At 38.4% G+C, this 25,977-nt stretch overlaps 2 protein-coding genes across 3 annotated transcripts; both read right to left on the reverse strand.

The window, feature by feature from the left end:
- Positions 1-1,259: 1,259 nt before the first annotated feature.
- Positions 1,260-24,047, reverse strand: LOC145780814 (T-complex protein 1 subunit alpha-like). 2 transcript variants are annotated; one of them, XM_082592459.1, is made up of 2 exons: positions 23,949-24,047; positions 1,260-3,294 (listed from the first exon to the last, which is right to left on the reverse strand). In XM_082592459.1, the coding sequence occupies exon 2, from the start codon at positions 3,260-3,262 to the stop codon at positions 1,580-1,582; it is 1,683 nt and encodes a 560-aa protein (XP_082448585.1). In that variant the 5' UTR covers positions 3,263-3,294; positions 23,949-24,047; the 3' UTR covers positions 1,260-1,579. The 2 variants fall into 2 exon arrangements, with proteins under 2 accessions (XP_082448585.1, XP_082448592.1); XM_082592466.1 differs by lacking the exon at positions 23,949-24,047 and adding an exon at positions 23,762-23,780.
- Positions 6,546-7,256, reverse strand: LOC145769866 (uncharacterized). Its single transcript, XM_082581411.1, has one exon. It carries the CDS (start codon positions 7,254-7,256, stop codon positions 6,546-6,548), a length of 711 nt encoding a protein of 236 aa, XP_082437537.1.
- Positions 24,048-25,977: the final 1,930 nt, after the last annotated feature.

Consider the following 25,977-nt stretch of genomic DNA (forward strand, 5'->3'; position numbering starts at 1 on the left):
CATATTTGGAAAGCCAACGCCTTATCCGTTGCGCCAACCCATAAGTTATGGTAGAAATAAAAAAAAGTTTGGATTGATGTGGTTTAGGCTATGGTTTGAATTCAAAATACTTGGAGCACTAGTAAAAAAATCTGACTTCATACACCTTTGGAGTAAGGTCAAAACTTTTTTTAGTGATCACCTTGAAGCCTTGCTGCCATCAAGTGGCCTAAAATTTGGATGAAAAGGGATAAATTGGCTCAATTTTATGTGCTGTGTCCGACGGCAAACAAATTATTATCAGAGCTTTTGTTTGTGCCATCTGGTTTGGTATTGAATCTTATCCTCGGACTGACAAAGCTTCTTAATTTGGTTATTACCGTACTGGCAGTTTCGCATGCTTGGAGACAGGGGTTCCTAACCTGTGGTAGGCTACGCGAAAGTTTTTCAGGTGGTAGGCTACGCGGGTAGCTTCCATTTTTTTCACAAAAACCTGGATTCACAATTTTATATTTTGTTTATATGGCTTTGTTTAAAAAAGAAAAAAAAATTCCCTACCGGTAGGCCTAAGCATATCTTCAAAATACAGGTCATGTCAATTGCCAACAATGAGCACAGCTGGTTTTTGATTGATTTATTTTGTTGTGCAATATTGTAACAGCAAAATCATTAAATGATGCAGCACGCTTAACGCATGGCCCAATTTATCGAGGCGGACAGTAAAGTTTCTATAGTTATTCGAAGTGTTTTCTGTGAACCATTGCGTGACATCTACTAGGTGCCGCTGAATGGAGAGCAGTCCATGAAATGCGTTGCTCCAGGGCACACCCCGAGAGCTGAACTAGCGCCACTTGATCTCTGAGTCGGGCGCTTAGTCGGACTACTACTACTGAGGGCAGAATTAAGTTCTGGACTGTAAATAAAAACTTCTTTTCATACTTGTCTGAATTGCAGACAAATACTGTAGCTACCGTACGAAACTCTCCAAAATTACCCGATAACCTTGGCTGTTGCATTTAATGAAAATGTTCTGATGAAGTAAGCCCACAGGGTAAAACAAACACCCATCTACTGTAGCGACCTACAGACTAGTTTACAGATACGCTTGTGACCTTAAACACCTGCTTCGTGCCACACGCTAAGCGTACTGCATGGTCATTCTGCAACAATCACATCTTCGCTCAACTTCGTCCTGCACATTTTAGCAAACATCACGGGATGCACAAACAGCTAGTCCACGCAAACTTAGTGAAGTGTCATGCTTTAATTTCTTTTACAAATACTGGTACTTCAAGTTACACACTTTACGTTGAGAACTTTAGGCATGTGTTGAAAACTAATCGAGCAAGTTTAGACCAAAGCTTAACAAACGTGCAATGAAACAAGGATACTGTTTGATAAACAAACAGCCGGTTACAATTCACTAAAAATCAATCACTGCACATTCACAGTAGCCTACATGTCTCAAGGCTTTATTAAGCCGTCTACAAATTCAATTATCCACAAAATGTTGTAAACGTTGGACAAAAACAACAAAACCAATGGACAGGTTGTCAGATTGGCTTATATTTCAAACTTGAGTGTAAATCAGTTATTTTGTTTAACCATCTAAATCTCCAGCGTTGAGTGCTTCCTGGTAAGACTTTCCGCCTTCCTTCTGTTCAGGATATAATTTGATCAGATCATCAATTCGAAGAATAGTAATTGCTGCTTCAGTCGCCAATTTGATGCTTTTGCTCTTGATGATGGTCGGCTCCAGGACACCAGCTGCTTTATTGTCACGAACAACCCCAGTGGTTAACTCTAAGCCTGTCCACTTCAAATCTCTTCGCTTTGGGTTACTCTGTGCTTCATTATGAAATGCCCTCAGCTTTGCTACCAATTCCGTGCAATCTTGAGCAGCATTAATAGCTAAAGTTTTTGGGATAACCAACAAAGAATGAGCAAATTCAGCAATAGCTAGTTGCTCTCTTGTTGCAACTGACGTTGCATAATTTTCTAAGAATATCGATAACGCTGCTTCAACAGTTCCCCCACCAGGAACTACGCTCTTAGATTCAAGAACTCTCTTCACAACACAGAGAGAATCATGGAGTGAGCGCTCCATCTCGTCACAAGCAACATCACTTGGCCCACGAAGAATAATTGAGGCGGCAGAACGAATCTTGGGACTTTTAATAAAAATTAACTCATCATCACAAATTCGTTCTTGAACTACTTCCTCTGCTTGTCCAAGCATACTGGCATCAAAACTCTCTTCCCCTTCTAGATTTGCCAAAGTGGAACATAATGTTGCCCCAGTAGCCTTGGCTACTCGTTTCAGATCTCTCTTTAACACACGTCTCACGCCCATTGCTCCTGCTTCCACAAAGTATTTTAGATTAAGATCATCAATGCCTCCCGTAGTCAAAATTACGTTTGCACCAGCAGCCATGATTTTTGCAATTCGTTCTTTTGTGATATCGATTTCACGTTTACGAATTTCATCCAAATTATCAGGTGTCTCTACAACAATATGAACTCCCATTTTCATTTTTGTCTTTTGTAAGTTGAAATCAAGACAAGCTATTTTGGGATTAGTGATCTTTTTGGGCATAGCTTCTGAAGCAACAGTACAATTAATGGCATAACCATTAACTAACATGCTTTCTTTAGCACTTTTCCCATGAGCTTTCAAGATGTTTACAGATTTTATCGGATACTTTGCAACACCTTTGGCATCAACAAACTTCACAGCATTTGCTGCATCCACAACCATACTGGCAAAAACATCAGAATCCACACCAATAATTTTTGATGACATTGAAGTTTTTGCACAATTTATCACCACTTCTTTACTCAATTCACTACCAGGAATAGTCAGATTGTCATTCATGTAACGAATAGCTTCTTTGCATGCTAAACGGTAACCACTTATAATTGAAGTTGGGTGGATTTTGTTCTGTGCTAGTTGATCTGCATTTTTGAGCAATTCAGCAGCGATGAGTACAACTGAAGTTGTTCCATCTCCTACTTCTTGGTCTTGCAAATCAGCAAGCTCACAAAGCACTTTAGCAGCTGGGTGCTCAACATCTAGCAGTTTTAAAATAGTTGCCCCATCATTGGTAACAGTAACATCTCCAACATCGTCAACTAACATTTTATCTAGACCCACTGGACCAAGGGAGCTCTTCACAATATTAGCGATTGATGAGGCTGCTAGAACATTTTGTGTTCGTACATTTTTTCCAGTGGTCCTTTCACCAGCAACTGTGAGAGGAGCTTGAGTCTCAATGTTCATCATCTTGACAAGATTTGATTAAAATTTAGATAAACCTGAAAAAGAGTGAAAAAATCCAGATGATACAACTGATTGCAGTTCAGCAAGCCTAAGGATTGTAGATCATAGGGATGCGAAACTTCATCCGCTTTTGGCTTATCCGCAACAGTAGAAGGGTTACGTTTTTTTGTAATTTACAAAATATTTTACTTTTTATGGGTTACATAAGAAGAGTGAAGTTGGTTTTAAAGTAATTTAAGGTTTTTAGTTGAAAGCAAGCCAGCAGTAAAGCGTAAAAAAATGTCAAATTGGCAATTGACCCTTCTAATGTTGAAGGAACAACGGAGTTGCGCGTCCCGTAATGTACCGTCCCTAAGCAAGCCATAGGCATTGCTCTCTAGAGCAGCAGTACTGTTCATAATTATAAGAAAAATAAAGGGCTATACAATTGACGACATGCCTTTGATTGATAAGGCCACAACACAGCTACATGCTCTATTGGTCTAAAGCAGTATCAAACATGTGCCCTATTGAACCAGGGCTCTCACTACCTTATTCAACTACACAAAAAATAGTGTTGCCTAGTACACTGGTAAGTTCATTTAAATCAAACAAAAAATAGGGTAAACTGCGACCCGTTAGCTCAGTGGTTACGCGCCCAGCTCAAGATCACGCGGCGCTGGTTTGGCTCCCAGGGAGTGTGATTGAGCAACACACTTTCAGGACTGCTCTCCATTCAGCGGCACCTAGTGAATGGAATAATTCCTGGCAACAACACTTCAACAATCAGAAAACTTTACTCTGCCAATCTCGGTAACCAGCTCTGTGTCAAGAGCCTCTACAAGTACGGTATGCGAAACTACCAGAAATAACCTATCAAGGCTTTGTCAGTCCGAGGATAAAGATTCAAAACCAACCAACCAGCTGGCATTAATATCGTTTTGCAGATCAAAAAGTGGCGCAAGCCTATAAAAATTTCAAAGCTACCACTTTGGAAAGGTCAACTCTTTTTTTTTTAATTTTGTCCTGTTTTTCTATTCACTGGGTTACACATTAATGATTAATTGATTATTGAATACAAGCGCCACTGCAGCACGTACAAGTGAAAATCCCACTCCTAACAGCGAAGGAAGAAAATATCAACCACATCGGAAGACTGAGTTTCCATAGGTTCAGTATGATGAAGTTGCTGATGTAGTAACATGCAGCATTTGCGTTGAGGCGTTGCAGGAAGGAAGGATTGGTCCGCAAACAAAAAGCGTATTGGAAAACAAGGGAAGAGTGTGGATCAAAGGTTTTAAAGACTAGCACAAGGGAAGATATGCTCACCACAAGCGCCTGTATGGTTATGAAATCACCTTTCTAGCTGCCCAAGGTTTTTTGAAAAGTCGACTCCTTTGATAACACATATAGTCCACACTTTTAGAGATTGGCAAATCAAACAAAAACTTAATTAATATGGTGTTTGCTGTTTTTTGTTTCCGTTAAGTTATTTCATGTAAAGCTTGCATTATTAACATATTTTACTGACGCTACACATTTTGCAGCTCGCTAGTGGTTGTAAGTTTTCGCAAGTGACTCTTTCATTGAACAAGTTTACCCACCCCTGGAAGTTCTTCCAGTATGGTATTTCACCCAGAAAAGTGCACCACGATGTCTATTGGGAAGCACACACCCAGCTTTTATTATAAATTTAAAAATACCAGTGGAATATCTACAGTCCTCAAATGCATTAAGAATGAAAAAGACCTTGGAGTAATTTTTGACAACAGGGTCATTCTTTTTCAGATCATCCAGGCCATGTAACCCACCATCTCAGATTTTAATGAAACTTTGCACAATTATAGAGAAAGTTGTACTGAGCAAAATGAAACCAATTTTACCGAAATCGGTTCAGTACATCTGAAGTTATGCGCATTTAAAAATGGTCTATTTTGGAATCACTCAAGCGTGAAAATTTACCCAAATTTTTATGTGGAGAGTTTGATGTTGTGTAAATCAGCAACATTTTAAGCTATGACCTTCAGATTTGGTGAAGATACACTTGAAAATGATTGTCAACCTCTTGCAAAGTTTCGAAACTCTAGGTCACGCATGAATGATTTTGTCGTTGTTTTAGTTGGGGTGCATTTTTGAAATCAATCAACCATGACATGTTTTTGCGATGTTGTGCCGAACAAAGCGATACATCAATATTATCAAGTAAGGTATCAAATGAAAGGTCTTGACCACCTCTTTCTGTTGGTAAAATAAAATATGTGTGTATTTGTGTCTATCTTGTTCAAATAAGCAAAAGATTAAGAGTTGTTCTTTTTCATATATTTTTATTGAAAATAACACTTAAAGTTCATCATTTGAACATACCCAAGTAATTGGCAAATAATCATGCATATAGTGTGCGCTTATTATGCATGAAGTGATCTCCATTTTGTTGAAATGGTACTGATAGATTGTTGTGAAAATTGATATTGTCCTCTAGTTGTTGCAAGATTAGGACTATCAATAACACACAGCACATGTTCGTTTGGAATCCAACATTTATCCTGGTGTTTAGGCCAAGTAAATGAATTTGAAGGCCCATGTGGTTGCATAAAATTGATCAAAATGTCTCCATTGTTTTTATCTGCCTGTAGAATGACACCAACATACCATTTTTCATCATAGGTAGCAGCAACATAGTCACCCTGTTTAGGCACTGGACTTGAATCAACAACCATGCTGGAATTGAGAGACAGAGGATGAAAACTACTGGTGTAGGAACAATTTATGTCATTGCTGATTCGTTTCATTGAAGTTTTTGTTTGTCTAATCGGTCTGAAAAAATGAAATTCTCTTGTACCTTTGATTGTGGTAGCAGATTTGAAGCGATTTTCCAAACTTTTACGTGCTAATTCAATATCCCCTTTTTGAATTTTCAAGCAGTGAATATTTGGCAGTTTTTCTTCACAGTGCATAATCATATCATCTAACGATCCAATTTGATATTGAAGAGGTCTTCGCAAACTTTCCATGGCAGTTGAACGTTTTACTGTACCCCCAATCCCATCACAGGGTGACTTGCCATGAGAAGTTGCAAAGAAGGACCATGATGCTCTGGTGCCGAAATCTTGAGTATGCAACTATGCATACACAAGTTATAAAAAAATTTGAAATTTTTATACTGTGCAGCACAGCCATCAGAGAAATATTCCACTGTCTGTAGGTTAGGAATATTGCTGTTCAAAACTTTGATGATTTCTGACTGAATAACGTAGACAAATGCAACATCATGTTGCATGTCATCAAATAAAAAACAGAAGTTGATGTGTTAAAGTTTGTCATCTTGATTCTTGAAATAGCATACTGTTGGGTGCACCGAACAAGAATTGTGGGACCAATGATATCCTTGAACCTCATCTTGAAATCGGAATGTATAATTTTCACTGAAATCCAGAAGAATTAAAACTGAAGGCAAATCAAGATTTTCTTTTCGGTTTTGAAGATAGTTGGACTGCTGTTTGGCAATGTATGAATGAGATATCAAATTGATTAATTTTTGGACTAAAACTTCAATAAAATCTGCAACAGTCATCTGTCTTGTGATTAATTCAGTGCGGTCAACTGCCGTCCATTCCTTGAATGTTATTGTTTCATCCACATCCACAAATTTGTCATTTAAGAAAGCTTCTAAAACTTCTTGTTTAGGGCAATGTTGACATCTCATTAGCATACAATCTCTATTTTTCGTGTCACAGACCAACAGCTTGATGAGATCCTGGTATCTTTCTTCAATTTGCGCTGCATCTATTAGCAATATAACATTTTGGTGGATTGTGCAAACGCAGACAGAATGAGTTCCAGAACACCCAGCAGTAACGCACCATTTAGGTCTTAAGGTGCAAAATTTAGAAAAACTGGTTTTGTCTTCAGGATGTTTGTCTCGAAACGCCACATGTAATTCTTTTAATGTGCAAAGAATTAATCGTTTTTGCTCATATACATTTTTTCTGATGCTCATCCGATCACTGATGCCCGGCATAATGCGAGTGCCGAGTATACTCGTTGTTACAGTAAAAATTGATTATTCCTTGCTGAAGATCTTGATGCAGAGTTTTTCCTTGTCTTGGTGAGTTGGTGGTGGCATGGTCAAAATTCCATCTTGTTGCAACAAGCTTCTTGCTGTTCTAACCATATACTCGGAAATATCAAAATAATCTGCCACTTTCTGACGACTCCAAGATAGAGGAACCATTGTCAACATTTGGATTTTTTGTGGTCTTGTTGTTTCTGATTTGTTGATCTTTGATTTCAGCAATTCCATGAGCCACTTGAAAGAAGTTGTATCATCTGGCATACCAGTTGCATTGGTGTTACAAGAAGAAGCAGTATCAGCCATATCTTCTTCTGGAACCTTTAACATTTCTTGAAAGTTTACGCGGCAAGCGGCCCGGCTTTGTGATTTCAACCTTCCACGCGGCGCGGCAAAAAAAGTCGAAAGCAACCGCGTACGCTGTGCGGCTTGCATCACTAATAGCCACTACTGTAATTGCAGCTACTGTTATTATATTAAATGACCAATTAGGCTGATTCATTGAACGAGCATTGCATTTCAAGAGTGTATTTTCAGCAAAAATATATGAAAAGCAATAACTCTTAATCTTTTGCTTGTTTGAACAAGATAAACACAAATACACACATATTTTATTTTACCAACAGAAAGAGGAGGTCAAGACCTTTCATTTGATACCTTACTTGATAATATTGATGTATCGCTTTGTTCGGCACAACATCGCAAAAACATGTCATGGTTGATTGATTTCAAAAATGCACCCCAACTAAAACAACGACAAAATCATTCATGCATGACCTAGAGTTTCGAAACTTTGCATGAGGTTGACAACTATCTTCAAGTGTATCTTCACCAAATCTGAAGGTCATAGCTTAAAATGTTGCTGATTTACACAACATCAAACTCTCCACATAAAAATTTGGGCAAATTTTCACGCTTGAGTGATTCTGAAATTGCCAATTTTTAAATGCGCATAATTTCGGATGTACTGAACCGATTTCGGTAAAATTGGTTTCATTTTGCTCAGTACAACTTTCTCTACAATTGTGCAAAGTTTCATTAAAATCTGAGATGGTGGGTTACATTTTCACTTTTTTTCTGGATGATTTGAAAAAGAATGACCCAACAATTTAACCATCAACACCCACAATCAATCGGTGGTATCTGGTGCAAACAGGCTTGTTGGACTAATCAAGAGGTCATTTGGATTTCTCAATATAAAAATGTTTCTTATCCTGTTCAAAACATTAATACGACCCAAACTTGAATACAACAACACCATTTGGCACCCATACCTCAAATACAACATTGTATCTTTAGAAAGTGTGCAGCGTCGAGCCACAAAACTTGTCCCATGTCTCCATGACCTACCTTACAATAAAAGACTAGACCTACCAACACTAACAGTTAGAAGACTCCGAAATGACATGATTCAAACTTTCAAGTATCTTCAACATTTTTATGATGTTAATGAAAAAGAACTTTTTTCCTTACAGGAAGGGAATGTGTCTACAATACTCGAGGTCACAAATTTAAATTAAAAAGCAGTACGGCACCTTCAAAACAACAAATCAAAGAAATTTTTTTCCGAATCGGATCGTTAATGAATGGAATAAGTTACCCGAGAAAATTGTCACAGCACCTAGTTTGAACAGCTTCAAAGCATGACTGGATCATAACTGGAGAAATAGAGAAGTTAAATTTGACCCACTTGGGTAGTCATAATTATTTTGCAAGTACTGGCCGCCTCCACTAACGTTGATATTCACTACATCTTGTAAATTGTACAGTATATATATACATTATGTAGCCCACTATGTATGGTATGATGTAATGTATATATACCTATTACCTATCTCTACTGACAGTTATATTTTATCTTATTTATGGTGTCTCCAGCCCTAGGTGTTTTTGTTTGATTTTTAGTGTTATGCTGTGCCTTTAGAAGATCTACTATACGCTCTAGTATCATATTGACTTGTTTTTCTTGGTGTTTTTTCTCTTGTTTATGACTTCCTTTTTGGTAGTGTATTTCGTTTTTTATTTATTTAATATTGCTATGTAAGTTATCATGAAGGTGAAAAAGCGCCACTGTGCTTGCAACACCATTATTATTACTATGGCAGCTCGTGATCATTTGTAATGGAGGGGCAACAATCTTAATTCGATAATTCTAACCTGAAAGTGAGGTTTGGTTTATCCAGATATATAACCCTAACCCCGACTTCAGCGCTTCTGTTTTTTTCTCTCTCGATATTTTCAAGGAAAAAATGTTTGAAGTATTGGGGCAACTCCGATCAGCGACTTCGGTTCTGCTGTATTTTTTTCTTAATCTTTTCAGGGGATGAAATAGGTTGAACCCTTTAATTATGGTAGTACTGGTAAGCGCCTGGGTTTTTTTTTCGGTCATTGACCGATTTTTTAGCAAAATGTCCGAAAAAAATATAGTCAATTCGGTCAAAATGTCCGAAAAATATACACTATACACTACAGTAGGGTGCATCGTCTCCCCAACATTTTTATGTTTTTTGAGAAATTAATTTGTAGATCCCACCTGTTGTTAGACTAACCAAGTTAAGTTACTGTGTTCAAAGATCATTGAAATTGGATAGCGTTTATGTAGGCAACCGGCAGCTTGAAAATCTCTTAAAAAAAAAAAAATGAGATAAATGCTATAATATTAGTCTAAGCACATTTTGAATGGCATGAAGTGATATTGATATAAACTCATAAGTATTTGAACATAACTTTATTCAAGATCATGCTAGTGGAAAATCCGACCGTGTAAAATTGTGTAGCATGTCTTCCAATATGCTTAAACGTACCGGTACTCTCAGTCTTAAAAAAAGCAATAGTCATGTAATATCACTTGGTTACAGTTTCTGCAGGCACAGATTTTCTCTTGCGTAAGTTTGGAATGTGCTTCCTGTTACTTTCAACAACTTGAATAGTGTTTTGAAAATGTTTCTCACTCCTAGCGCTGCGTAAGTAATCGGTACCCAGTTGTACACCACGCTCAGCAACATCGTTGACTACATTTACTGAACCAACGTAGAGAAGCGCTGACTGATAAGCAGCAGATTGCGACCATTCGCCCACAGGCACAGCGAGAAAACTATCGTCTATTTCCAAGATATGGAAGAAAAACCACGAGTCAACTGTGATGAAATCTGTCAGACATGATACTAGAGTAATTTCATTTGGGAAATTGGGGTTTCCGTATCCGGAACCAGTGCGATCTAGCGGTGATACAAGTGGATTTGCTGGCTTCATATCGATGAGCTTATCGGCTATTCGTCTCTTTTCAGCATTCGGAACTTTTGAACTAAAGAGAGCCAATGGTACCATATCAGCAGAAAGATACCATAGATGTCGTTTGAAACTCTTCGCTGCACTGTTTGATATCAGTTCGTTCACTGTTCTGTATTTTAAAATCTTGTGATATAAAGTTAAGCTGTTCCATGGGCGTCGACAGCTACTGTGCAACAAAACCACCATTGACAATACACCAGAGAAATGAATGTCACGAATCGTTTTAGCTTCGGTATTTGAGAACTGGTAGTTATTGTCCCCTTTGGCAGCTCAGATATTTGGCTTTCTAGCAGTACAATCTTTATGGTATATATGATCTTGGCCATCCATCGGGCCTTGTGGATGGCACCTGGTTGTTTGAAGCTAAAGTTCACAGTATCAGAACTTAAATAGGCCACGCATTAACTCATCATTTCTTTGTAGTCGTCACGCCTATACTCTAGCTGAGTTCTTGCAAGTTCGAGGACTTCATCTATCCATTCTTGAATAAGAGGACGTGCCTCTACAGAAAAGCATTGTAAATCCAAGTGGCTCAGTCCTTGATCCCCATCGTGGGGAAGATGATTCCAGCTTGTCCTGAGCCTGGTAAAAACAGTGATCTCCGGAGACTTTTATGACTCAATGTTCAAGTCTTCAAACACATGAGACACTATGATTTCGCCAATGTGGTGTTGGCATGCTGACCATAGCAACGCTCGATCAAGTTGTTGCTGAATACTTATAGATGCTGCTGCAGCTGTCATTTGACCTGTTTTAGTCGATGTAGTATCAAATACCATATTGACTACATTCTCCGAGCACTGCCAGCTATGCAACAATCCACAACTTAAGTTTAAGATGATATGTCCAGCCCGTTAATCAGTTCTTGTTTTGTAAGCTGGGATTCCTAGTAATTTCAGTTCTTTCGAGTCACCTACGGCAACCGCCAACCTCTCTTCGTGTTCGTACTTATTGGCGAGGGTTGGGAGCCCTTTGCCATCCCAATGTAGCGACATAAACTTCGGTGGCATTCATAATTCTCTACATTCCTGTGCTATTTCTTGGTTAACCTGATGCCTGGCCTTGTCAGCTTGTGAGTAGGATTTTGTAATTTTTGAAGCATCTCCTCCAGCTTCTTCTACGAAAGCCTCCGTAAACGCAGTTTGTTGTGCTGCTGTCATTTTTATTCTAGTAGCTAATGCTACTAATTTTGGAGATTTGACAATGTCATGTGGAATGAAAGCTTCATTCCCTGTGCGCACAGTCCTTTTGTGAGATTTTGGAGCTTGTTGTGGTATAAATGATGATAGCGGCATTTCATCCTCGCTAGAGCTGCTTTCGAATCCAACAGTAGAAAATAAAGTTTCAGTTTCTCTAGCAGATTTCTCATGCCGTTTCTCTGCGCTTACAAATCTCTCCTGTTTCCTTTTCAGTTTTGAAAATGATTTCATATCGAAACCAGCTATAGTAGCTATTCTATCAGTCTTCATCGATTTTAGAAATCTTATGTCTTCTGGGTTTTGTATTATTTTCTCGGAATTTGGAGTCCATAAAGGGAATGTTTTCGACAGGTCATTTTGGTACTGTTCAACCTTAGCAATTACAGCAGGAGTTGTTCTTCGTGCCTTCGGTATTCTCCTCAGTTTCTCATTCTCCTGTAACAGTTTTATGATTTTTTGACAACATGTCTGCTCAGCTAACATGGGTACATGCCTCCTTTTTCAAAAAATGGAATAGTTTTCATGTACACTATTTTGGCAGCCTCATATTTTGTGCGATTTTCACTATATCCGTCCTCTAAGTGAAAGATAATAGATCTCAAAATCTGTAGCGCAGTTGGAAGACTGCTTCCTGTTATTTCGCTATCCCATTTAGTGACAGCATCACCTAAGCCATATATTTTGTTTCTAGTAGTTGTCATATAAACGTATGACTACAATCAGAAATCTGAAAAGATAGAATTTTGCCCAAAACTACGTTTATTTACAAAAATTTGTAAAAGAGAAAGTAAAACCAAAGCCTAATTGCTGGATTCCAAAATTGAAAATGTAGGAAACGCTGTAATAATAAATAAGGTATGCTATGGTGCACTTTCCCCCTGAAATCATAAACTTTATTAAAGTTAAATGCGAAAATTCATTTAATTATATATAGTATTTACAAAATGGCAACCCTGAAAAGAAAAGTTGATGGTTGCCCACATAGGCAGGTGCGGATTCCAACCAAATTTCACAAACTTTGTTTTTGGCCTAAATGGAACATTGGTACCGATCTACATGACAATTCATTGACATTGGGGGGTTTGATGCACCCTACTATACAGCCCAGTCAAATTGGGTGTTGCAAGGTTGAGTTTCGCTGATGAACGTTGAAGAAAGTTTTCTCAGATAAAACACGACAACATTTCTTAGCGAAACTTAATGTTGTAGCTCATAGGCGCCTAACTATTTTTTTGGTCGTGGGGGCGAAAGCGTGTTTCATCAGCAGCAACGTAAATTCAGCAAAATGTCACGCAGATGGATGACATAATTATGTCGTCACACTAGGATTGCTTTTATTGCCACACTCAGAGTTATCGCTACGTTCGACCTACCGTTAATTATGTTGTGCTTAGCCACGTTAAGCAAACACATGCCATGCGTCTGCGTAGGCGAGCGGTTGATGGACTGCGACTCTTTAAGCTAAGCACAACATAAAGTTAAGCAACGAATTAGATTTATTACCATGAAACGAGACGAAAAGGTTTACTAAAAAGTAAAAGGTATACTGTAAATGGAATGACAATGTCTTGAAGATGGAATGCAACTGTACTAACTTGATTATACGCTTGAAAATGTACCTGTTGAAAGTAAAATCATTCACGTTTACATCAATTCAACAGCATGTCACCTTGAACAAATAAAAATAAAAGTTGCCGATATCCGTAAGCAGCCCTTGAAAAATAGTTTCGGAGAGACGTTTGATTAAGTTTTCGACTTGACATAGCTCCCTTTTCACTACAATATCTCAACTTATGACTGACCTGCTTTCAACTTTATGACTGACCTGTTTTCGTGTTGCAGATGAAACAAAAGATGCGCATATTCCCGCCTTTGATAAGGTTTCTATGGCAACGGTCGTGTGTGCGCCATGCAGTTTGCGCGAGTCCGTTGTTGCGTTGATTATTCCGCATGTGCGCGGTTTGTACCAGCCCTTGTTGCGTTGGTTGGTGGTTACGTCGTGCCGAGACTTCAAGTTCATTTTCACAGCGAGCGATTCACTGCCGCGACAATTCACTGTAGAGGTTTCGACTTTCGAAAGCAACATCGAGTCTGTTTGCAAGCGCAAAGCTAAACGCACACTCCGTCAACGTAGCAAATTATGTTGTTTTTGGGTGCATTTGCAATTGTGCAACATCTGATGACATTGAATCGACACAAAATGGTAGATTTTTGCTATGTCGCAGGCAGCAAAATCAGTCATTTTTACATTGATTCAACGTCTGCAGACGTTAAATCAATGTAAAAATGACAGATTTTGTCTGGTGTGGAATTGTAGCATCCTACTCGTTCTAGTGATTATTTATCGTGAAGCTGTTGCGGTTTGCATTCAAAAAATGTTGTCCTGCTGCTGATCGCTAGTTCATCTATTGTTTTATGTATCAATACAGCATAAAAAGTTGGCGCCTATGTTGTAGCTAGTCAGGAAGTGCAAATTTTGGTTTGTATCAGCTACTTGAAAGGAAATATTTTCATCAGAAAAAATGACCGAAATAAATAAAAAATGACCGAATTTTTTCAAGTCATTTCGGACAAATGACCGAAAAGTGTCAGCGAAAAAAAAGGCAGTGGCTATTTGACCGGCGCCGGTCTTTGAATCTGAAACACTATTTGACCAGTCATGACGTCATTATATAGTCACTTTTTTTCTTTTTCTCTTTCAAAGCAAAAGACGAGAAGCGCCTATATAAGTTCTAAACCCGACCATTTTATTCAACTCGTTACGTGGCGCGTGCGATACGTCGCCGGTTCCTATACTAGAAGGACTGAGTTCGCTACTACCCGAAAGCGTTCTATTTTTTTATTTATTTATTTTTTTTAACTAAATTTTGACCCGAAGTGCATTTTTGTAGTCAATTTTTAATTTGAGTTGCATTACATTTACATACCATTACGACTTTTTAAAAAAAAGCATGGCAGTGGCTATTTGACCGGCGCCGGTCTTTGAATCTGAAACACTATTTGACCGTCATTACGTCATTGTCCAGTCACTTTTTTTCTTTTTCTCTTTCAAAGCAAAAGATGAAAAGCGCGCATATAAGTTCTGAATCCAACCATTTTATTCAATTCGTTACGTGGCGCGTGTGGTACGTCGCCGCTTCCTATTCTAGAGGGACTGAGTTCGATACTACCCAGAAGCGTTCTTCTTTTTTAACTAAATTTTGACCCAAAGTGCATTTTTGTAGTCAATTTTTAATTTGAGTTGTATTACATTTACATACCATTACCATTTTTTTAAAAGAAGCATTGTATATAACTAACTTGTTGAGAGCAAAAATGTATTGCTTCGTTCGGCAAACACGGTCACATCAATCAATCATTTTATTTTTCGTCATTAACGCGTCCGGGACGAAAAAGATACTAACTACAAATATTGATTTAGACCTACCAGCACGTTAATGAACGGGAAAAGGTGGCAAAACCTTGAAAAGTTTAAAACGTGCCTGAATTGAAAAATAATATAGGCTAGTATATACTAGGGTGCACCATTTGCCCCAAAAATTTTAAAACTTCTGTCATTTCATCCTAACTTTTTTTTACTTGTGAGGTTAGCTTAGTAAAAGACAACTTCAAAATTTTGTGTCGTTTGGATAAAGTTTGACCCCCCCAGCCGGCCATTATTTAAGGCCACTTACAACACTTTTTGATGATTTTTGCCACTAGAGCGCGCTGTGGATAATAATCAACTAACAGTTTAGTTTCAGCAGATGCCTCTCTTCTTACTCATTCATTAAAAAAAAAATTGGTCAAAATAGGATGAGAGGGTGCAGAAATATAGGGAATGTTATATAATTTTATGCTTAAGAGCGCCCCTAGTGGTGATAATACATTATCAAATAACTAGCTTGTTTGTTATCCAAATCAAATGAAACTGGTGTCTAACCCCCCATTTTCGAGGGTGGAGATTTCATTTTTGATGCTTGGTTTTAACAGATTTGGTACTGAATGACAAAAACATCATATTTTTTATTTTACACTACTGTATGCAAAAGATGAAATTGTGTTATTACGGAGAGTTGCGGTTTTTTATATTAGCTTACACAAAATGAGATGTTTAATGGAGAAGTAAAGCAATGGCTTATTGCAGGGGTTCTTAAACTGGGGTCCGTGTACCTCCAAGAGGTACGCGGACTAGTTTTAGGGGGTCCATGAAGGCAAATGGAAATCCTAGTGTATAATTTCAAAAATGAATTGTTGTTTTGTTGTCTTTGCCACATTGTTGCTTTTATTGCTATTTGAACATTGCAAAATTTTATCAGTTGCAGCTAAGCTAGACGTCAGCTAGGCTCGGTTAAGATTGTGAAAGGTTTTTGGTAAAGAGAGCCATGGCTGCTATAATCCCTTTTGCAACTACATATTTATGTGAGTCTGGATTTTCATCCTTGGTAACTATGAAAACAAAGAGTCGAAACCGATTGGATGCAAAGGATGACATGCGTGTTGCCCTATCAAAGACGAAGGCACAATTTCATGTTTTTGTTGAAGACGAACAGCAGCATCCTTCAAATTAAAGAAATTAAATCAAAGATAATGAAAAACAATCTGCATTCGCTATTTTTTAAATTTAATGAAACATAAATTTTGTTACCTCAAATCAAAGATAGTTACTACTCTCTTCACCCTAAAAGGAGGATCATCAGAAGGTCCTAATTCAAATAGAAATAAATTTTGTTACCAATTCATTTCAATTTTATTTGGTTATGTCCAATTCATGCTGATCTAAAAAGTTTCTCGGACTAGGCCATAAAGGGGGTCCACGCAAACCAATTTTGTTTTAAGGCAAAGGGGTCCGCGTTAAAAAAAGTTTAAGAACCCCTGGTTATTGCAATAAACTAGCAAATAATAAATATACAAAAGAATTTGCCTATATCATTGTCACTTCAATTGAGGCAAATTACACTGGGAAACAACTTTGAAACAAATTTTTGTTGACTTTGATTTCACACTTGATTTAGGCTAATTCCGGTGTGCTGATTTCAAAATTGTGGCCAGTTTTTTTCTATCACGCCAAGTGTTTGCTCTACAGCATACATCCAAAGTATGCAACTTTTCACCACTTTAACCCAGGGGCGCAACTAGGGGGGCTGTCTAGTCGGCATGACAGCCCCCTTTAAGATTTGCAACTTCAAAAAGAGGGACGACTAACTAGACTGAGACTTACGTACTACTTAACGTGTGTCAGTTCAAGCTACATTCTATGCATACCAAACTTGTTTCACGCTCAAGCAGGGCCGGATTTAGCTGATGGGGGGCCCGGGGCACTTTTAGATCGGGGGGCCCCCGTGCAAAAAAATTTTTCGCGCCTATGGCGCGAAAAACCATCTCTACGTATACAGTAGCATCAGTCCAGTACTGCACAGCATTTTGCAGAAACTTTAAAGGCCAAAAGGAAAAAAATAGCACAAAATCACATTTTTTTCCACATAGGGGGGCCCTTCAAAAGTCGGGGGGCCCGGGGCAACTGCCCCCTCTGCCCCCCCCTAAATCCGGGCCTGCGCTCAAGTCGCATAAACTGCAATACAAAATATTAACAGACCGTCATTTATTCACGCAAACTTGTGCCATAGAATTTTCTTCTTGAATTTATATCGATCGCTTTAAATGAATGATTGCGTCCGGGTACAGATAACGCAAGCCTTAAAGCAGCCGGCGGCCATGGCCGCTAAGTAGTGCTTGAGTGACCGCCGGTGCTACCTCCTCAGTCGGCCAAGTTTGGCCGCCGGTTCCTTCTAACCAATTATTTAATTTCGCATTAGAATGATTGTAGATTAAATGTCGAAAATATGGGATATCAGAGTGACGCAGAATTAGGTCAGCGCTTCATAATCACCACTGTTGTATTGCGCGGGAACATTTGCTATTGTATATAAATGGAATATATCCAGCTGCGATCACCAGCACTATCAATCTTGTTTGCAATTCCTGACGTTTATTTTAACAAAGTGTTAATCCAAAGTGCTAATATACATAGGCTGGCAATATTGTCGTTTTTATATCGATTCAATGTTGTCGGACATTGAATCGTTGTTGAAAAGGAGAACTAGGTTAGTTGAAATCGGAGGGGAAAACACGTGTCTTGTAGTTGAGAAATGTTCCCGCTGTGGGTTAGTGGCTTCACACCCTCAATGGTGACATCATAACTGGGTATTTTTTTCGGTCATTTAGCCTACCGACTTTTTAGCAAAATGTTGGAAAAAAATATAGTCAATTCGGTGCAATAAAAAATGTCTGCGACCAGGTGTTGCAAGGTTGAGTTTCGCTGATGAACTTTGAAGGAACGTTTGTCTGTTCTAACTTTTCTCCGATAAAACACGACAACATTTCTCAGCGAAATTTAATCTTGTAGCTAGTCAGGAAGTGCAAATTTTGTTTGTATCAGCTACTTGAAAGGAAATATTTTCATCAGAAAAAATGACCGAAATAAATAAAAAATGACCGAATTTTTTGAAGTCATTTCGGACAAATGACCGAAAAGCCTCAGCGAAATTGGCTAACTTAGGATGCAACCTTATTATTAACCCACAAAACGAAACTGCAGCTGGCTTTAGGCTAGCCTGATTCGTAATCTTCGTAGTGTCGCAACTTCACACATTCTTAAACTAATTTTATAATTTTGGTATCAAAAAAATGGCAATTAAATTTTCTTCCTAATCTTGACGTGTATCCAGGCCCGAAGCTTGTGTGGACTATATACTTTTTAAAATGTGGGCCTGGAGAGCAAACAATTTGCTGTCTACTTTCGCAAGTGCTGGAAACTTTTTTTGAGTGTGAGTAGCAAGCGCAGACAGAGCGAAAAAGGTCGGAATGGCCCGTTTTGGTGAGTCCGATTCGGTGAGTCCGATCCCTTAACGGGGGATTTTTTCCATTTTTTTTTAAATTATCGGGTACCGTAGCCTAATTATCACTGCCGTTTTAGGGTTAGGAGTTAAGGTTATGGGTTAGAAGTTAGGAACTCACCGAATCGGACTCACCGAATAGTAGCAGACCCGAAAAAGGTCGCTTTGCACGTCACAATTGCGCTGTTAATTTACATTAGGCTGATATTCTAACAATCTAACTGTGAAAATCCGCTTCTACAAATAATTGTTAGTTTTCTCTCTTGTTGCCGACCCCCTTTGATTTTTTCTAGTTGCGCCGCTGCTTTAGCCATATAGCTTTTCTATACGTAATTAGGAATGCACAAGCAAAACATATAGTAAGTTATATACAAGAAGGGTCAACTCAATTATTAAGCAACAAAGGCATAGGCATCGATTTAGGTGGATGCTTTTTCCCACATTTTTGGTTGGAGGATGCAATCATCCAACGAAACTAGATTAGAATGGTAAAATTAAAGTTAGTTGCTTTCCACTTTCAACCATGTATGTAGGCCGTTTGTTTGTTAGAATACTATCATGTCTGCTACTGCGTCTGCTGTTTCTCGTCGTCAGTGTCTAAATAACCTGGTTTCCTTTTGCTATATATATTTGCGGCAGTTTTACTTTCCTAGCCAAAGAAAAGACGTCAGTGCATCTGTCAAATAAGCCTACTTTGCATATTTAAAAAGAAAACTTGGTGATAAAGATAAGTCTTGAGCACCCCACAAGGTATGTAAGCAGTGTATCGAGAGTTTGCGGATGTGGACCAAGGGAACACGTGACAAATTGGTATTCGAAACACCTACGCTCGAAGATTTGGATCATGATGAATGTCTTATTGATGGCAGGCCTAATGATGAAGATTTTGAAATTGAAGATGATTCAGAACTTGGAGTATTCCATCAGCATGAGTTGAATGATTTGAGACTAGGAAAAAAGCTTCGGAACTTAGCATCCAGACTAAATGAGAAAAACTTACTTGGAAAAGGAGCGAAGGTACCATATCGTACTTTCGATCGAGAGAAAGTGTGTTTTTACCGTACTTTCGAAGTGACAGTTGCATTGTGTATTTGTGGCTTTGTGTATTGCCATAATGTAAAAGGTTTACTAGAGGAGTTGGGAATTCCGATCTACAACTTAACTGAATGGCGAATGTTCATTGACAGCTCAAAGAGGAGCTTAGTACAACCTTCTCCATAATGTCAATTTATACGGTGTAGTACCAATTGCACATTCAGTTAGTCTTCGTTAAGAATACGGAAACATAAAAAGAGTTATGGAATCGTTGCAATATCACAAGCACAATTGGATCATATGTGTTGACTTTAAGATTGTATGTTTTCTTCTTGGTCAGCAACACAGATACACAAAGTACCCCCTCTATTTGTGTATGTGGAACAGCAGAGCCCAGATCAGCACTGGATGGAGAGGAATTGGCCTCCGAGATCTGACCTTAAACCTGGTGATCCCAATATTCTACATGAGCCCCTTGTTGACAAAGAGAAAATTATTTTCCCACTGTATATAAAGCTCGGCCTAATGAAGCAATTCGTTAAAGCATTGTCAACTGAAAGCAACTTTTTCAATCACCTCATTTTGGCTTTTCCTGGCCTGTCAATACAAAAAAATAAGGCTGGTGTATTTGATGGTCCACAAATTCGGCAACTCATCGAAGATGAACGATTCTGTGGTTCAATGTCAGAATTGAAAGAAAATGCGTGGTTATCATTTAAAAACCTTGTCAAGGGATTTCTTGGGAGTACACGGGCAGAGAATTATATTGAAATTGTTCAGAGGCTATTGGAAAGCTACAAAGAACTCGGCTGCAACATGAGCATCAAGATGCATTTTTTGCATTGCCATCTTGCTAATTTCCCGGAAAACATTGGTGTGGTCAGCGATGAGTAAGGGGAGAAAGATTCCACCAAGATCTGAAGGTGATGAAGGATATAGTGATATATGAGTGAATGAGGATATAGTGCCCTATAGTGACCAATTTGTAAAATAAGCATCAAAAATGAATTCTCCACCCTCGAAAATGGGGGGTTAGACACCAGTTTCATTTGATTTGGATAAGAAAGAAGCAAGATATCTGATAATGTATTATCACCACTAGAGGTGCTCTTAAGCATAAGAATGTATAAAGTTGCCTATATTTCTGCATCCTCTCATCCAATTTTGACCAACTTTTTTTTAAATGATTTAGTAAGAAGAGAGGCATCTATTGAAACTAAATTGTTAGTTGTGTATTTTACACATCGCCCTCTAGTGGTAAAAATCGCCAAAAAGTGTTGTAAGTGGCCTTAAATAATGGCCGGCTGGGGGGGTCAAACCTTGTCCGAGCAACTCAAAATTTAGGAATAGTTATTTTCTAAGCTAACCTCACAAGTAAAAAAAAGTTAGGCTTTCTTGTAAAAAGTTGGGGCAAATGGTGCACCCTAGTATATACCGTATCAGTAGTTAGCACGGCCACAATCGGAAAATTACCCAGAGAAATTCTCAAATTCCAGCAAATTAAAAAAACTCTAACCTTATTACTCACATTTGAAAAGACATAAAAAATAATTAAAAACTGACTACAAAAATGTACTTCGTGTCAAAATTTAGTTAAAAAAAAATAATAAAAAAAAGAACGCTTCCGGGTAGTATCGAACTCAGTCCCTCTAGAGTCGGAGGCGGCGACGTATCGCACGCGCCACATAACGAGTTGAATGAGATGGTCGGATTTAGAACTTATATGCGCTTCTCGTCTTTTGCTTTGAAAGAGAAAAGAAAAAAGTGACTGTAGTATATAGTGACGTCATGACCGGTCAAATAGTGTTTCAGATTCAAAGACCGGCGCCGGTCAAAAAGCCACTGCCAAAAAGCCAGGCCTTAAAACTCGTATTTTTTTCCGGCAGCCATTGTGGCCTACTGGGAGCTCCTTCTCGGCGGCCAAATTTGCGCGCTTGGAGGCCAAAATACAAATAAATAACGATGGCATAAGTAAATAGAATTAAACTTGCTACAATGCTAAAATGATCTCTTAAGTCTGGGCGACGTCCTGCAATAAGAATCGTTGTACCATGCAATAACTGCTTTATCGGGATTGTAATCCGGTATTGCGGGACCATCTACTAACGACACTAAATTGTTTCAACTGCTCGCTGCTCAGCAAATTGTTTCAACTGCATTACCGAATGCCGCCTTTCATAAAACCTGACCGTTTATACCGTTATGATGTCACCATTGAAAGTGTGAAGTCACTAACCCACAGCGGGAACATTTCTCAACTATGAAGTCATGTGTTTCCCTCGGATGTGAACTAACCTATATAGTTCTCCTGTTTAACAACGATTCAATGTCCGACAACATTGCATCGACATAAAAACGACAATATTGCCAGCCGATGTAAATTAGCACTTCGGATTAAGACTTTGTTAAAATAAAGGTCGGGAATTACAAACAAGACTTACAGCGCTGGTGATCGCAGATAGCAAATGTTCCGCACAATACAACAGTTGGTGATTATGACGCGCTGACCTAATTCTGCGTCACTCTTTGATACTACATATTTTCAACAGTTAATCCACGATCATTCTATTGCGAAATTAAATAATTGACCAGAAGAAACCGGCGGCCAAACTTGGCCGACTGAGAAGGTAGCACCGGCGGTCATTCAAGCACTGCTTAGCGGCCATGGCCGCGATGGCCGCCGGCTGCTTTAAGGCTTGAAAGCATTGTATGTAACTCACTTGTTGAGAGCAAAAATGTAATGGTTTGTTCGGCAAACACGGTCACATCAATCAATCAATCATTTTATTTTTTGTCATAAACGCGTCCGGGACGAAAAAGATACTAACTACAAAAATCGATGTAGACCTACCAGCACGTTAATGAACGGGAAAAGGTGGCAAAACCTTGAAAGGTTTAAAACGTGCCTGAATGAAAAATTATGTAGTAGGCTATAGTTAACACGGCCACAAACGGAAAATTACCCAGAGAAATTCTCAAATTCCAGCAAATTAAAAAAACTCTAACTTTATTACTCACATTTAAAAACACATAAAAAATTGGGCTGTAGACAACTCAAATTAAAAATTGACTACAAAAATGCACTTCGGGTCAAAAGTTAGTTAAAAAAAAAATGAATAAAAAAAGGAACGCTTCCGGGTAGTATCGTACTCAGTCCCTCTAGTATAGGAGCCGGCGACGTATTGCATGCGCCACGTAATGAGTTGAATAAACTGGTCGGGTTTAGAACTTATATAGCCTACGAGCTTCCGTCTTTTGCTTTGAAAGAGAAAAAGAAAAAAAGGGATTGTATAGTAACGTCATGACAGGTCAAATAGTGTTTCAGATTCAAAGACCGGCGCCGGTCAAATAGCCACTGCCAAAAAAAAAACCCAGGTAAGCACAATAGGGTAGCCTAAAGAACAGTTCACCAAAAATCAACCTTTGTGAGGCCATTCTTCGTGCTATTATCCTGTTTTATTGTTATGGTGGCTTTTATATGTTCTTCTCTGTTATTTCAGTAAAACTTCGATGAACACTGTAATCTAGAAGGCTACACAATCTCATATTGTTTGGATCTGGTCACAGGATATGTTTATCCTCAGCTTTCTTAGTTTGAAGAAGATTCAAACCAACAACGCTGTTCACAATGCGAGTAGCTAAGTCTTTTTTTATTGAAAGATGTGCCTATCTCTGCACACCTGTGTGTACACTGTACAGTATGATTGTGCAGTGAGATTTATTGTTGTAGGATGATGGCTGACTAGATGACCATTTGTGGTCTTTCGTAAAATTGATGATCCTAATTGTGCTAAAATCTAACCTGCAGTTGTACAACGCATTGTATTGACAGTTTCGCTCGCTTGTTTGTTATATTGTGCTATTAAAACTAATAAATTGACTTCTACCGTATCGTTGCTTATCCCCACTGACAATCTGTCCAATATAATGTAACTTAACATATGCTAGCCATTCAATACCGGTACTCTGCAGGTCAAAAAATTTTGAAAATAAAACTTTACGAAAGCGACTGTAACAAAACTGCTAACCTTCTACCCTATAACTGATAACTTACTTTTCAGAATAAAGTTGGAATTTAAATTGTTGGAATCATCAAACCACAACTTCAAACTTGTTTGGGTTGGGACGGGTGTTGTTGGAAGTGTTGCCAGATAATCCAGGGAAGAACCACAGCACACAATGAAATTAAAATGTTTTAGGACAAGTCACAAAAAATGTAGCAGTTATGGTACATCACTTACCTCATATCTTGTTAAATTAAATATTACCATAAATAAATGTCCAAAATTTTTTTTTCATCCATTAAAAGCAGTGTACAAAGTGATGCCAACGTTCTGCCAAATTATGGCCGCTTGGCAACTTTAGTTGTTGGTTTTTACATGTGCAGCAACGGTTTTAGTCTCCAAACAGACGTAAAATATTCTAGAAGATTCTTTCCCAGAGTTTCGAAGACGTGATCTGTGGCGGCCTCAAACGCAAGAAGAAGATCAAGAATTGTAAGCAAAACCAAAAATCTCACAAAGGTCTGCAAAAACTTAATTTTCTAACGTACAGTATTTGTTGTACCATTTGCATACTTACCTAGAAAATACACATCTAACATTAGAATCGGCACCATCAGTCTGAGAAAGCATCTTAGGGAGCTTAATCCTGGCAGCTTCGCACACTTGTAGAGGCTTTGAATCATTAATACAGGCCCTGCCACCAAGTTTGAGAGAGTGAAGTTACAATAGATAGCCAAGGAAAATTTTTAAGTCAGACTTGAAACCTTTTGAAAAGCATCATGAAGCGATAAACAATTTTTTTTTGGCCATGTCATGAGAAACGAACAATTAGGCTAGAACCAGAGATGTAGGCCGACGTATACGCCGCAAATTCTACGCCGTATACTTGCGGCGTCGACTTTTTGTTTACGCTAACGGTTACGGCCACATTTTTTTTTGGATAGTTGTCGCTTGAGGCTACGCCGTAAAGTTTTCGCGGTTTTTTAGCGTAGTCTATTTTAGCGTCAAAGTATACTTTTGAATGTTTTAGATGCTGTTTGCATTTTAATTTTGCAGTTGAAAAAATGTTTTCAATGGGCAAAGACATATTGCAACCAAAACGCAGCAAAATGTCAGATGAACACTTTCAGATGCTTGCTGTGTTTCTTGGTGGAAATTCAAAATAAAACTTGTGTGTTTCGAGTGGTTAAAACCGTGTGAATGTTTGGCACCGAGCAAACAAAATGAGTTCACGCTAGTGTATGCGCTGACGCTGACAACTTTTTTTTACAAGTCAGCCTACAAGTCAGCCTACAAGTCAGCTTTTTTACAAGTCAGCCTACGTTGACGCATGGTTTTTCGAACGTTTGGGCTGACGGTGTTAATATCTTTTGTAGGATACGCGTAGGCTACATCACTGATTAGAACACACTGCTTTTCGTGAAAAGATCAAAGGAAAACGAGCTTGTGGAAAACAGTGTCTCACGTTTCTCAACAACCTCAAGGATCATCTTCACGTTACAACTAGGCCTACAACAATTTGTTACAGCCTAGGTCTAATTAGGCTATAATTCGTAAGTCAGGCTATCAAAAGTAACAAATAATTTTCTTCACTGCACTTGCTTCAAGGACAACCAGCTCAGTTTGAAGTTTATGACTCGAATACTAAGTTAGATGTAGGCAGGCCCGGTGCTAGGAACCGCGGGGCCCAATTAGAAATGTGATGACGGGGCCCCTACTCTTCATAGCAAAATTTATGGGTGTTTATATATCATAAAATACATACCAGTACATACAAACTACAAAGATAGACATTTACTTGCTATAAAACAAATTAAAGGTAATGTGGATGTTTATTTACGATATGTTGTTTTACTTTTAATAGCAAAAAAGGAAAATTAGGCGATTAACCTTTAGTTTTTCAGAAAAAAACTTTTCTTGCCTTTTTATTAGCAAAGTCATTCAAAATAACTTCAAAGTCAATGGCTTTAGCAATCTCGCATTCTATAGAAAGCATTGACAAACTGTTAAGTCTTTTTATTTTACGTTTCAGTAGTATTTTAAACCTCGTAATACAGAAAGACCCCCGCTAGCGCGGGGCCCCTTCAAGGTGCGGGGTCCAATTTGATCTAATCGGTCAAATCGGCCTAAAACCGGCCCTGGATGTAGGCTATAGGCGACGGTAAATAACTTACCTTTAAATTGCTGGAGCGTTTCTATCACTAGCATATTTGTATTTTCATCGCTAGGCAAGGCATAGTAGCCTATTTAATACATCAAAATATTT

This window comes from Aplidium turbinatum, chromosome 1, assembly GCF_918807975.1.
Source record: "Aplidium turbinatum chromosome 1, kaAplTurb1.1, whole genome shotgun sequence".
In the NCBI taxonomy this organism is placed as follows: domain Eukaryota; kingdom Metazoa; phylum Chordata; class Ascidiacea; order Aplousobranchia; family Polyclinidae; genus Aplidium; species Aplidium turbinatum.

Excerpts from the sequence above, each read along its gene's own strand:
- LOC145780814 (XM_082592459.1), bottom strand. The coding sequence starts at position 3,262 with ATGATGAACATTGAGACTCAAGCTCCTCTCACAGTTGCTGGTGAAAGG.
- LOC145769866 (XM_082581411.1), bottom strand. The coding sequence starts at position 7,256 with ATGCCGGGCATCAGTGATCGGATGAGCATCAGAAAAAATGTATATGAG.